Source organism: Hyperolius riggenbachi, chromosome 8 (genome assembly GCF_040937935.1).
Source record: "Hyperolius riggenbachi isolate aHypRig1 chromosome 8, aHypRig1.pri, whole genome shotgun sequence".
Lineage (NCBI taxonomy): Eukaryota > Metazoa > Chordata > Amphibia > Anura > Hyperoliidae > Hyperolius > Hyperolius riggenbachi.
The window spans coordinates 213,923,815-213,937,004 of NC_090653.1; the positions used below are offsets into that span (position 1 = coordinate 213,923,815).

Below are 13,190 nucleotides of genomic sequence, written 5' to 3' on the forward strand. Positions count from 1 at the left end.
GCATGCAAATTCGCATAGGTGAGGGTATATGCGATTTTAACCATGTCACTGCCTGTGTGAATTTACATTGGTACCTATGCGAATTTGCGGCAAAAAAACGCATGGGGAAAACACATGCGATTTCCCTATTAAATACATTGTGTGCGATTCGCCTGCATTCCACACGCAGGCGAATTCTGCAGGGTGTTCCATGCAGATTTTCTCCGCACAATAAAACACTCCCGCAGACGCATAAGTGGAAACAGGCTCATTTACTTATATTGTCTATGCGAATACGCATACGCAAGACGCATGCGGATTCGCGATAGTGGAAACGAGGCTTGAAGGTTTCTGGCCAAAAGTGACTAGTATATGGAACTATACATAATTCCCTTCACCTTGACTGAAAGCCTCAGTTCCAGTTGAAGAAATGCAATCCCAAAGGATGATACGGTCACCACTATGCTTCACCATGGGTATGGTGTTCTTTTGGTGATGTTAAGGGTTGTTTTTGTACCAAAGGTACCATTTGGAATTGTGGCCAAAAAGTTCAATTTTGGTCTCATCAGACCATAACACATTCTCCCACATGCTTTTGGGAAACTTAATGTATTTTTAAAAAAAAAAAAAAACATTTCTTTGTAAGAAAAGGTATCTATCTTGCACCTTACTCCATACTCCAGACATTTGGAGAGTTTGGAAGATTGTTGTCAAATGTAATACACAACCAGTACGTGCCAGAAATTCCTGCAGCTCCTTTGTAGGTCTTTTGGCAGTCTATCTGACCAGTTGCTGTCTTGTATTTTCATCAATTTTGGAAAGATGTCCAGTTCTTGGCAATACCACTGTTGTCCCATGTTTTTCTCCACTTTTTGATGATGATCTTCAATGTTCCAAGTTATATCCGATTCTGTGGGAATGTTTTTCTTCCCTTTTGCTGACTAATACTTTTCAATAATGAGATCCCTTTGGTGCTTTGTAAGCGCTCAGTGAACCATGGCATTTGTTTTTGTTTGTTTTTTTGGTAGTCAACTGAGCGGATGTCGGGAAAATCCTATTAGGACAGTTGAACTTCATTTAGGATTTATAAGAGTTTCTTTAATTGATGGCAGTTGACTACCCAAGAAGAGTGAATGCTGTAATTAAATCAAAAGGTGCTTCAACAACAGATCTTCCTTTCTGTTTTCTTTGATTGTGATTTCTGTTTTATGATGCCCTGCCCCTGAGAGTTAATGGTTAATGAAAGTGGAGATATTTGCATCTGTTTTCTGTTCATGTGATTTCTTGTAAGGTGGAATTAACTCATGGTGGGCGGGATACACCTGAGAAAGGGCTACACCCAAAACATGTAGTGTATCACTGTGCTTGCCCGATACAAGTTCTTTGCTGAAGCCATTGGTGTGCTATCTCTGATTAGAACTATATTGCAGAGACCAGTGTGGTGTTACATGTGGGATATTTTATTTTGCTTCAACAAAGGGTTAATTTAAAGGGAACCTAAACTGAGAAGGATATGTATTTTTCCTTTTAAAATAATACCAGTTGCCTGACTCTCCTGCTGATCCTGTGTCTCTAATACGTTTAGCCACAGCCCCTCAACAAGCATGCAAATCAGTTGCTCTGACTGTAGTTGCTCTGACTGTAGTTGCTCTGACTGTAGTTGCTCTGACTGTAGGCAGACTGGATTAGCTGCATGCTTGTTTCAGGTGTGTGATTCAGTCACTGATTCAGCCACTACTACAGCCAAAGTGATCAGCAGGACTGCCAGGCAACTGGTATTGTTTAATGCTGGGGATACACGGTACGTTTCTGTACCGTGTATCGAGCCACACGATAGATTCCAGCGCGTCCCTGCGGACGCCCGGATCGATTCCCGCTCGTCCCCGCAGGCGGCTTCTTATCTTCTGCTCGTTTCTTCTATTGACCTGCCCGCCTGTATCGAGCGCGGAATCCATTCGGCGGGGTATCGGACACATCGGAAATTATCAATCGAGCCATCAGCGGCTCGATTGATTAAAAAAAAAACGTACCGTGTATCCCCAGCATAAAAGGAAACATCCATATCCCTCTCAGTTTAGGTTCAATTTAAGAGTGTGCACAATCTGTATATAAGCCCAGCCCCCCTTGTGGAGCTAAAAAATTGGCCAAATGTTGTAGCCCGCCAATTAGCCAACACACCCCCCCCCCCCCCCCCCCATAGCTCTCCATGGACATTGGAGCTTGGCAGTGGATGCACAGCGTGTGTGGAAACGTGCTGGTAAAAGCATGCCTACCTCTCCTTATTCCAGCTTGCTCGCTTCTCCATGGCAGCTTCTGATCTGGCCGCTAGTGCTCCAGGCTCTTTAGCAGTGGCTATGTTGTTTTTATTTAGGTGCGTTGGCTTAATGTCAAAGGTATTAGAACTCGTGTCTTCCCCAAAAAACCCTGTTCTGGTTTCAGTCCACAAGACAATCCCAACATTTTTAAGGATAATCATAATGGAGTGGCAAATGTTAATCAAGCATTTATCATAGTCTCTTGCCCTGCAGCTCTCCTGCTGACACCATTTTTGACCATTATTATCTCAGCTGAGAGAAGCCTGCAGTTCCTTATATTTTGTTCTTGGTTTTTCTATGACATCCTACATGAGTTAACTATGTGCTACTGAAGTAATTTTGCTAGGATGATGCTCCTGGGCAGATTTACCACTTATACAAATTTTCCCAATTGGAGTTGTTAATTCTCACAGTGGTTTTCTGTTATCACAGGAACTTCGGCTTTGTAACCCTTTGCCTTAAACTTTTCTGTAGCTTCCTTTCTCAAGTCTTCTAGAATTTATTCTAAATGAAGTATAGTGTCTCTGTCAAGACCTTTCAGGCAAAATCACATTGCTGGAAAGGTTCTATGTCAATAAGTTTAGATTTAATAGGGCTATTAGTATTCAGGCAAATATTAAAATTATTCTCTAGAAGCCTTGTATTCAAAATGCTGAAATATTGCATTTTTGTGTGAAATGAGGCTTCTGCAGCTAAAAATTCTACCTTGAAATTCTGTTTTATATAGACAGAGGCACAGAGTATAGGGAGTCTGTTTTCAGGCTCTGTGGATGAAGCTGATTTTGCTGCTTTGTTTGCCTCACGCCAGTGTTCAGCCTGCAAGGGTGAAAGAACACATTCAACTTCTTTGAGAACTTTGTAGCCTATAGCACTGACAGCCTGTGGTGCAGGAAGTGGTTATTGTCTGGGCTTCCTAACAGGTGCTTTAGAAGTGATATACTGTATTCGACATCCACTCACCAAAAAGAAAACAACTGTTTGGTTGTGTGCCTTAACCAATCTAGAAAGCATTTTTGCCTGATATGGGGTTTTAATATTTTCCCAATTTTAACGTGATTTTAAAGGGTCATCATGGTTATTTCCAAATTAGTTTTATCAGCAAATCTTCTAAATTTGTTGAAGCGCACTCAGTGGGAAGTAGCAGTGTTAGGGAGTCTTGCCCAATAATGCCTTACTGAATAGGTTCTGACTTACTGAATAGGAAGAGTGGAGATTTGAACCCAGGTCTCCTGTGTCAGAGGCAGCGCGAGCTCCCATCAAATCTCGATCCTCGCAAGATGTCGCACGTGTGTGTCGCGGAGGAACGAGAGAGCCACTCTCCCGCCGCAATCCTGTGTTAGGCGGTCGGGAGATGGTTAATATTGAGGGTACTTTTGGCTACCTAACACTTAGGCGCACCTGTAGCTACCTATGATGGGCAAGGAGAGTAAGGGAGAAGGGACCGCTGGGTGAAGTCTAAGGTGCCAGGACATCTATGCCTATAGGCTGCAGTGAAGTAAATCTGGGCCTGTTCATATTATTAGTACTTTCACAATAAGAGGGTAGTTTAATACTAAGATATGAGAGTAGTTTCAGAGAGTGTAATATTAGACGAAGGTTTGATCTGAGTAAAGATGGAATCTACAGTAAGAGAAATAGGCAGTAGGTGGCAGCTCAATGGGGCAGATTCTTTATCATACTGTACTGTTGATGGTGGCTCTGATAGTTTGGGACTTGTGGAAGATATAGGCTGGAGCTAGGAGAGAGAAAAGAAGTGTAGCAAAAGTGCAGAGCAGAATCTTTCAGAAACCTGCATTGTAAGAGAATGATTCTCACATTACTCCTTTATGTTGGCTGCTTTGTGTCTGAATGGTGTAAACCAGCCCTTCTAAGCCTAAAGATCAGCGATCATTGTGTGGTAGGACATTCATTTACTAAAATGTCTGAAGGAAAAACCATGCTATCACATAGGCATTGCCATTCGCATGTATTGTTACAGAATATTTTGTGGAAGAACATACTGTAATTATAGCTCGCTCCCGGTATGATTGGTGTGAAACAAGATAAATAATGCATGAAGTTGTCTTTTATGAAGTCTATGCCTGCTCAGCTTACAGATGTTCAATGCAGACATCATTTCCTGACTGTTTACTTCTAGGCTACACTGCATACGCTGTTAAATTAGTTTGTGTTTTCATAGTACGGTAATTACTTGGAGCATTTATTAGCTCAAAGCTGTCTGCTGGCTTCGGTCTCATCCTAAATGATCACAATTTCTTATTAAATTACCGAATAAATAATTCAGTTCAAAGTTTCAGTTAAAAATCAATGAGATGTGTTGTTTTTTACACTGTGGGTAATTTATGTTCCCTGTTTACACCAGTGGAGATATTCCTCTTGGAGTAATTACATTAATCTTGTTATCTTCTTGCGCAGGTCCGGACTCAAGGTCCTATTCTTACAGCCAGTGGGAAAAACCCTGTCATGGAGCTAAATGAGAAGAGGCGGGGCCTGAAATATGAGTTGATATCAGAGAGTGGAGGAAGCCATGACAAGCGGTTTGTAATGGAGGTGAGTAAAAATGATCAGAACACCACTCATGAGCGTAGTAATGTAACTAATACAGGAACATGTTTCTTAGGTTAGGACTGTGGAAAGGCCATACAGGATTGTATCCTAAGTAACACCTGTATCCATAACCTATGATCTTTGCATAAAACATTGTTCTCCCCGGGATTTTTTCCAGCCGGGTGGCATGAAAAAGTAGCCGGGTGGGATGCGAGGGGGTAATGCAGGGCTGATACAACTCTGTTTACAGCATAGGATGTGGTGATCCAATGACAGCCGGGTGCTCACCAAAATTAGCCTGGTGGAGCACCCGGCTAAAAGAGCCTGGGGAGAACACTGATAAGATAATGTGAGAAAGTTATTAAAGGTCTCAATGATGTAAAACTAGTAAAAGCAGTTTAAGTGAAAAAAAACTCCAGGAGTGACTTCTCTAAATAGTGTTTGGATTCTGTATTTAGTTAAAATTCTGACCTGAGGCCTGGATGGGATTAAAGAGACAGATATGTAAGGTAAGTTACCCTAAAAAAAAAAACAATAGACTCTGCCTGAGAGAACATAGTTAGCTTTGTTAATTAAAGGTGTGTTTATGCTATGCAATGCTAAATGTTTACAGTGTTTTACTTCTGTCACTTGCATTGCCTCACATCATGCAGTCTGTGTTCTTGGTTAGAGTAAGTGGCGTAGCAATAGGGGGCGCAGAGGAAAATATGAAATGCCTTTGTATGTAAAAAAATAAAATAATTGTAAAGGTATAGGCAAACCTACCTAATAAGATGCAAGTGTTTGTCCTTTTTTGTTGTGCGCGTGTGCAGGGAGGGACGCAGAGACACTGAGGAGGAGAGCTGGGGGAATGATGCGGCGGGGGGCCAGGAGTGGCGGGCGCGCTCGGCCCGGGCGTGTGCACGCGGTGGGTTAGCGGAGACAGACCTAGCACGTTTTTAAATGGGCTAAGGTCACTAGTTAGCCCATAATTACCTGACTCTTCCCTATGTCACACACTAAAGTCTACTGGTAGACAAGCCCTATTGGTAAAGGTAAGGTAGAGTGCACCCTAAAAGTAAATATACAAGTGTAGGCAGATGTAACCCGCATGAGTAGTGTGGGATACTAGGTGGACCCCCCGTGTGGGGGACTGTCCACCTCATAAACTGTAAAGTGGGGGTCCTGGCTGACCCCCCCCCCCCCCCCCCCCACTAGGAAAATCCAGTGGGGTGTAGCTATCCCACAAAGATTAAAATAAGCCCCATCATCATCCTCATAGCTCATAGACTTTAGCTATGGGGATGATGATGGGGGGTATTTTGTAATATATTGTAATATTTGTAAATAGCATTGTATTATACTGTACAGTGTGATTTTTTTTTTTTTCCTCGTAAATCCTTTTCGGACAGTGTGTGATAGTCTTCCCTATGTCTCCGCTCCCTCTCTGATCACCAGCAGTGAATTGCCAAGTGCACTGCCTTGAGCTAGCACAGTGTCATTAGAAATGGACAAGACGTACTGCTCTGTCTCTAGTGGTCAGAAGCATTCAGCTAGCGCTGGAGCACTGAATCATTTTTCCGCTACTGATACTATGTTAAAGGGAACCTAAAGTGAGAAGGATATAGATTTTTCCTTTTAAAATAATACTAGTTGCCTGACTCTCCTGCTGATCCTGTGTCACTAATAATTTTAGCCACAGCCCCTGAACAAGCATGCAGATCAGGTGCTCTGACTGAAGTCAGACTGGATTAGCTACATGCTTGTTTTAGGTCTATGATTCAGCCAATACTGCAGAAGGACAGCCAGGCAACTGGTATTGTTTAAAAGGAAACATCCATATCCCTTCCCAGTTTAGGTTCCCTGTAACTAATGGAAGTGCATTTGGACAATTCTCCATTGGCAATGATGTTAGAGTGAAGGATTCCCTTTACAGCAATGGCTTTGCCCAGTGAATTAGCCCTTCCATTTAAAAAAAACAGCTTCTTATTTGTTTCAGTGGGGATTGCATCTAATCAATTCCTAATTAACCATTTAATTTTTCATCTTCAAAAAAACGAATAAAAGTTATGAATTTTATTTTCAATAGATTATGCAGTAGTGTTTTTTCCTCAAACTACCTTCCCAAGGCAAGGCTACCAAAAGTATGTTCATGCTGGATCCACATACCTCTGTGTGTTGTCCATTCCTCTCTTCCATCCCCCCAGTCCCTGTAACCATTCCTGGGAACATTTGGCAACATGTACATTTTCAGACCAGAAGAAGGCAGGTTTGTGGCAATGTTCTCTCCTATCACTCTTCCATTTCCTCGGCCCATTCACCGTACCATTTACTCCTCCTCTTAAGGGAAAGAGGAGAGGTACAGACAACACATAGCGGTATGGTAGATCCAGCATAAATAAACCTTTGTGCTTACCTTGGCTAGCTTTGCATTGGGAGGAGGAGTATATTCAAAACCACTGAGCTTACAGTTTGATACATCACTTACTAGGGATAAAAAAAGGCTCAACTTAACTCACCTCCTCTAAAGGCCCAATCCATCACCTCATTGAGTTCTGGATTACAGGATCACACTCAGCATGCAAAGAGGAAAGCCAGCTGGCAATGCAGTTGGTCATTTCCGCTTTACCTTTGGCACCAATACAAAGGACAAAGCTGTGGACATGCTTGAGGGGACAACTCAATAATGTACGACCACAAGAAGTCCTGGCTTAGGAATTTTAGTGTGCTGGTGCATGTTGTCCCTTACTTAAAGGAGTACTGTAAGTGGGTAAGGGGAAAAAGAGTTGAACTTACCCGGGGCTTCTAATGGTCCCCCGCAGACGTCCTGCCCCCGCAAAGCATCGGTGAATGACGGCACAGGATGTCTGCGGGGGAGTCGTTAATGCTGCGGGGGAGTAGTTAATGGCTGCACTTAAGGGTCAGGAGGATTTAATGGCTACAATACTGTATGCAGCACAGTCATTTATCCCTCCTGGTCCCAAAGTGCAGCTGTTAATTAATCCTGGTCCCCAAGTGCAGCCATCAACTTGTTGGGTGGACTTATACTTGAGTCGATAAAAAAATTCCAGCTTTAAGAGGGTCAAATATTCGAGTCGAGTCAACCCATATTTGAGGATATACGGATAGATCCTTTTTTTATTCTTTGCTACAATTATTTTTTTACAGAAGTTTTAGACCTATATTTATTTTATGTGTTCAAAAATGTAATATTTATGTGCATAATTGAAGATTGGTAAATAAGGAGTAAAAAGCTGTCTGAAACATTTATAGACTTTTTTTTTGGGGGGGGGGGGGGGGGGGGGGAGTTGTTCTCTGATTGTCCTTGAGGTTAGTGTCATTAAAACCACTGATTTCCTAATGAGTTGTGGTTTGGGATTCTTACCACACTGGATACTTTAGATCTGAATATAACCAAGGCAGCTGTCCTTCAAACATGTAGATATTTTCTTTTGTGAATAGTTTTTTTTTCGTTTCTTTGTTTTTTTTTCTCATCGCCTAATCCAGTACAGGAAAAACATTATTTTTATACATCTAGCCTGTGTACTAGGCTTAACATTCAAATCAGAATGTTGTCTTTTATTAAGCAACGGTTTAACTAACATGACTACTAACAAACCTCTTACATCTATGCTAATTAAACAGTGAGGCCCTGTTCACAGTGGTCAGTTGCATTGCAGAATGATTCTGCATGTCAACTCACGGCCCATACAGTTCTATGAGCCTGTTCACGGTACTGCGTTATCGCGTTATTTTAACTTGCTGCATGCAGGGTTTGCATTGAAGTCCATGCCTAGTGTCTTTTTCAGTTCACAGTCATTATAATGCATTATAACGCCTGTGTTATGCAACTGACCACTGTGAACCTTGTCTTGTGTATTTGTAACTTACTTTTTAAAATTACCATTTTTTTTTAAGCGAGAAATCTGTGAAATGTTAGTTTCATACTATTGTTTTCTTTCCTCTCAGGTTGAGGTGGATGCGCAGAAGTTCAGGGGCGCTGGTCCAAACAAGAAGGTAGCAAAAGCCAGTGCAGCACTTGCTGCCCTAGAGAAGCTGTTCTCTGGGCCAAATGCCATAAATAACAAGAAGAAAAAGATTATTCCACAGGTGAGACTTTACATCGGTGTAATATAAGAGGATCACAGTAAATAAACGGCACACTGTAAATGACATTGGAGAAAATGTGACACACATTTGTACAGCAGAAGTAGAATACATGATGAAAAATACATAATCGGGGGTTACGCTCAGTTTTTCAAAATAGAACAATCTGTGGTATGACATGTCTGCTCTGTCCCTCAGAGGAAGCAAGCATTATATTCAAAATAGGATGGACGCATGGTGGCATAGTGGTTAGCGCTCTCGCCTTGCAGCGCTGGGTCCCCGGTTTGAATCCCAGGCAGGGCATCTGCAAGGAGTTTGTATGCTCTCCCTGTGTCTGCGTGGGTTCCCTCCAGGCATTTTGATTTCCTACTAAATGCCAAAGACATGCAGATAAGTTAATTGGCTTCCCCGTAAATTGGCCCTAGACTACGATACATACACTATATGATATAGACATATGACTGGTAGGGATTTATTTGCGGGCCCCTCTGAGGGACAGTTAGGTGACGAGACAACATACTCTGTACAGCGCTGCGGAAGATATCGCTATATAAATACTAAATAAAAATATTTGAAACAAGAACATGCAAATTTTTAATAATGAAACATTTACACTAGGAATGCAGTTTCTGCAGAAGAAAGAGGCCTGTTTCAATCAGGCTGCCACTGGCTGCTCCAGTCCCCCTAGTGGTCGCTATGGGCAGTGGAGATGCACTGAGTCGCGTCTGAGCTCAGCAACAGTCAGACATAAAATAATGTGGATTCTTGCTGCTGGAATCATTGCTTTCAGCTTGAAACTCTAAATTCTACAGCATGAAGTGCTCACTTGTGTGCTGACTGGCATGGGTAGAGTAGGAACAGTTCTAAGGTCTAAGGGGTACTTGGCCAGCACAGGCTTTCAAAAGGGGTACATACCAATAAAATGTTGAGAAACACTGATCTACTGCAATTGATTTTGTCATTGACCAATAGTGAAGCGTGGAACTAATGATCATTTTGACGTGCTTTTTACTGTGGATTTAATTTTTATAATACTGCCTTTTTCATTGCATACGATTTTTAGCAAATTTGCTTTTAAATTGGTAAAAATAAACTACAATTTTTACAGTCTACATATGATAATTAAAATGTATGTTTGTGTGTGACTTGCTTAAAGGGAATGTCAGAGGGGGCTTCCTCCAGCCTCTGGCAGCCTATCTGTCCCTCACCGCAGCTCCAGGGGCTGGGATCCCCTCCGTTGCGAGGTCGGCATCTTCTGCGCCAGCGCAAGCGCACGGCCATGCCGCTCACGTAGCCTGGAGCGCTTTGCACAGGCGCAGAACTACTGCGCCTGCACAGAATGCTCCCGGCCAATGGAGCCGCTTGTGCAAGCACAGAAGATGCGGACCTGGCTAGGTTCGGCATCTGCAGCAGAGGGGACCCCAGGACACCGCAGCTGCGGCGAGGGACATATCGACTGCCAGCGGCTGGAGGAAGCCCCAAGTAAGTAGAACTTGTTTTTTCATTTTCCTCGGAAGTGTCCTTTAAAAACTAGATTATTGGCTAACAATGCATTTGCTTTCAGAATAGCTAGAATGGATGTGTTTCTAAAGTTAAAACCTACAGATCAATCCTTTTCTTATGTTGTGAAGAGTTAGAATCTTCACAAGTTTTATTCTGCTGTGCCTCATTTCCTGCCCCTTTATTCTGCTGTGCCTCATTTCCTGCCCCTTTATTCTGCTATGCCTCATTTCCTGCCCCTTTATTCTGCTATGCCTCATTTCCTGCCCCTTTTATTCCGCTGTGCCTCATTTCCTGCCCCTTTATTCCGCTGTGCCTCATTTCCTGCCCCTTTATTCTGCTGTGCCTCATTTCCTGCCCCTTTATTCTGCTATGCCTCATTTCCTGCCCCTTTATTCTGCTATGCCTCATTTCCTGCCCCTTTATTCCGCTGTGCCTCATTTCCTGCCCCTTTATTCCGCTGTGCCTCATTTCCTGCCCCTTTATTCCGCTGTGCCTCATTTCCTGCCCCTTTATTCTGCTGTGCCTCATTTCCTGCCCCTTTATTCTGCTATGCCTCATTTCCTGCCCCTTTTTTTCTGCTGTGCCTCACTCCTGCCCCTTTATTCTGCTGTGCCTCATTTCCTGCCCCTTTATTCTGCTGTGCCTCATTTCCTGCCCCTTTATTCTGCTGTGCCTCATTTCCTGCCCCTTTATTCTGCTGTGCCTCATTTCCTGCCCCTTTATTCTGCTGTGCCTCATTTCCTGCCCCTTTATTCTGCTGTGCCTCATTTCCTGCCCCTGGCACCACCGGGGTTCATATTAGAGCTATGAAAGATCCCAAGGACTGAATCTACAGAAAATCCCCACTATGGGGACACAGACAACAGTAACAACATACCTTAGTAACCCCTTTACTATCCAAAAGTAAAATATTTTCTTGGAGTAGTTCCTTAATGATTCTTTCATATTACTGGAAGGCTGGATGATAGTGAATTATTAATATTCTTCCTGTCTTCTGTAAAATGATGAGTCTGGTTTTTAGCGGTGCCTCAGCTTTCTTTGAAGAATAACAAAAGTTGCATTACTTAAGCAGCTGTCAATGGCCGAAGTTACAGAAAAACTCGTACATGGGAGAATACACTTACTAAATGTGCCTCCCATAGAATGCGGAAATTTACCATTTCCAATTTAAGGGCAGGTAAATAAAATATTACAGTGATGTCTGCAGTGTAATAATAAAAAAAAAGTTTATAGTTTCTGCAAATATAGATTCACAAAAGACTCATTGGGTTATAAACTTATAAATATGCAGCACATTTTAGCTGATCAAGAAGAAAACTCTTCAGATGTGTAAATCAGGCCAACCAGCTTTACTCATTCCTTGCCTAATACAAGAGTTTTATTGGACAGTTGGAGACTAAATTAATTGCACAGTTACGGGTTCATTACCATTACAAAGACGGCACCACAATTTATTCAGTTACTACTCTTTCCCCAGCTCTGCGTGGATTCTCATGTTCACGGCTGCTTTTGCTCTGATTTCTTCCTAGACAGAACAGGAAGCTGCACAACATTTCTCTCCCCGTCCAGCTGTTAAATATACTAGAAGGAAATATGAGGTTTTTATGTGTGAGCCCAGAAAATCCAGGTTTCAGGAAGTGAGATTTATGTACAGCTGTTTTCTATGCACTATGTCAGCAAAGAATAATAGATGAATTCCTAAATACATAAAACGATTTCACAGATCATGTTTTCTCAGCAAACAGCAGGCGTTTAAATGATGGCGTACGTTTTAATAGCAGTAGTGACTCTTGTCTCAACCCACGATTAATGATTTCATGTTGTTTGTGTGTAACCTCAGACTAAAGGAGTGGTGAACACGGCGGTATCGGCAGCTGTACAAGCGGCTCGAGGAAGAGGACGAGTGGCATTGGCGAGGGGAGCGTTTGTGGGCGCAACCGCTGCTCCAGGATACATAGCTCCAGGTACCCTTATCTAACCTGAATATTTCAATCCTGTGGATTCATGTACCACATACATTCAAAAAGGGCATCAGGAAATTTGGGCGCAGGGTGAAGCTGAAAAATGACTCAACCTGCGACTGCAAATTTCCCAGCGGCGTTGGTTACTATTCCCCCTCCAGGCCACCATGGATTCAGGGGTAAGATGCTATTCGGCTGCCAGAATTGTAAAATTAAACTTTTTTCGGTTCTTTTCCGTTAGCCGGGCGCATCCACTAGGTGGCGATAGAACTCCAGCAGAGTTACATCTTTCCCTACTATCCATGGTGGCCTGGAGGGGGAATAGTAATTATCGCCACCTAGAGGATGCGCCCGGCTAACGGAAAAAGTACCCTTTGTTTTGTAATTTGGGCTCAGTCTTCTGTCAGCGCCCAAATTACCCTCTGAGCACTGTTAAAGCTGTAATTTACATTAGTCTATGGTGGCGCCCTTTTTACTTGTCTCGTCATGTACCCTGAAATGAGGAATACAGAGAGGGCTGTACCTGAGGGGAAATGCAGTTTTCCGGGTTGTTTAGATCTTTTGTTTAATGTTTTCTGGATCGCGGAGTCAGAACAATTATGCAGATCACGTGTTCTGAATCTGCTGGCTGCATACTTGTTGCAGGTGTGAGGCAGGGAGCACACTGCAAATCCGATGTGCAATTCCAATTTGCAATTCCGATTTTTCCTGAATGCTATCAACAGAAAAACGAAGAAAAAAAACGCAGCATGCAGTAACCATTAAAATTCGGAATCGCATGTAAAAAACGATTAAAAAT

At 42.6% G+C, this 13,190-nt stretch overlaps 1 protein-coding gene across 5 annotated transcripts in view; it reads left to right on the forward strand.

The window, feature by feature from the left end:
• Positions 1 to 13,190, forward strand: part of STRBP (spermatid perinuclear RNA binding protein) — a 278,568-nt gene that overhangs the window by 242,707 nt on the left and 22,671 nt on the right. For all 5 annotated transcript variants that reach the window (XM_068248150.1, XM_068248154.1, XM_068248153.1 and 2 more), the window contains 3 exons: positions 4,710 to 4,844; positions 8,790 to 8,930; positions 12,271 to 12,394. In XM_068248150.1, coding sequence (XP_068104251.1) covers positions 4,710 to 4,844; positions 8,790 to 8,930; positions 12,271 to 12,394 — 400 coding nt within the window. The remainder of the gene's footprint in view (positions 1 to 4,709; positions 4,845 to 8,789; positions 8,931 to 12,270; positions 12,395 to 13,190) is intronic.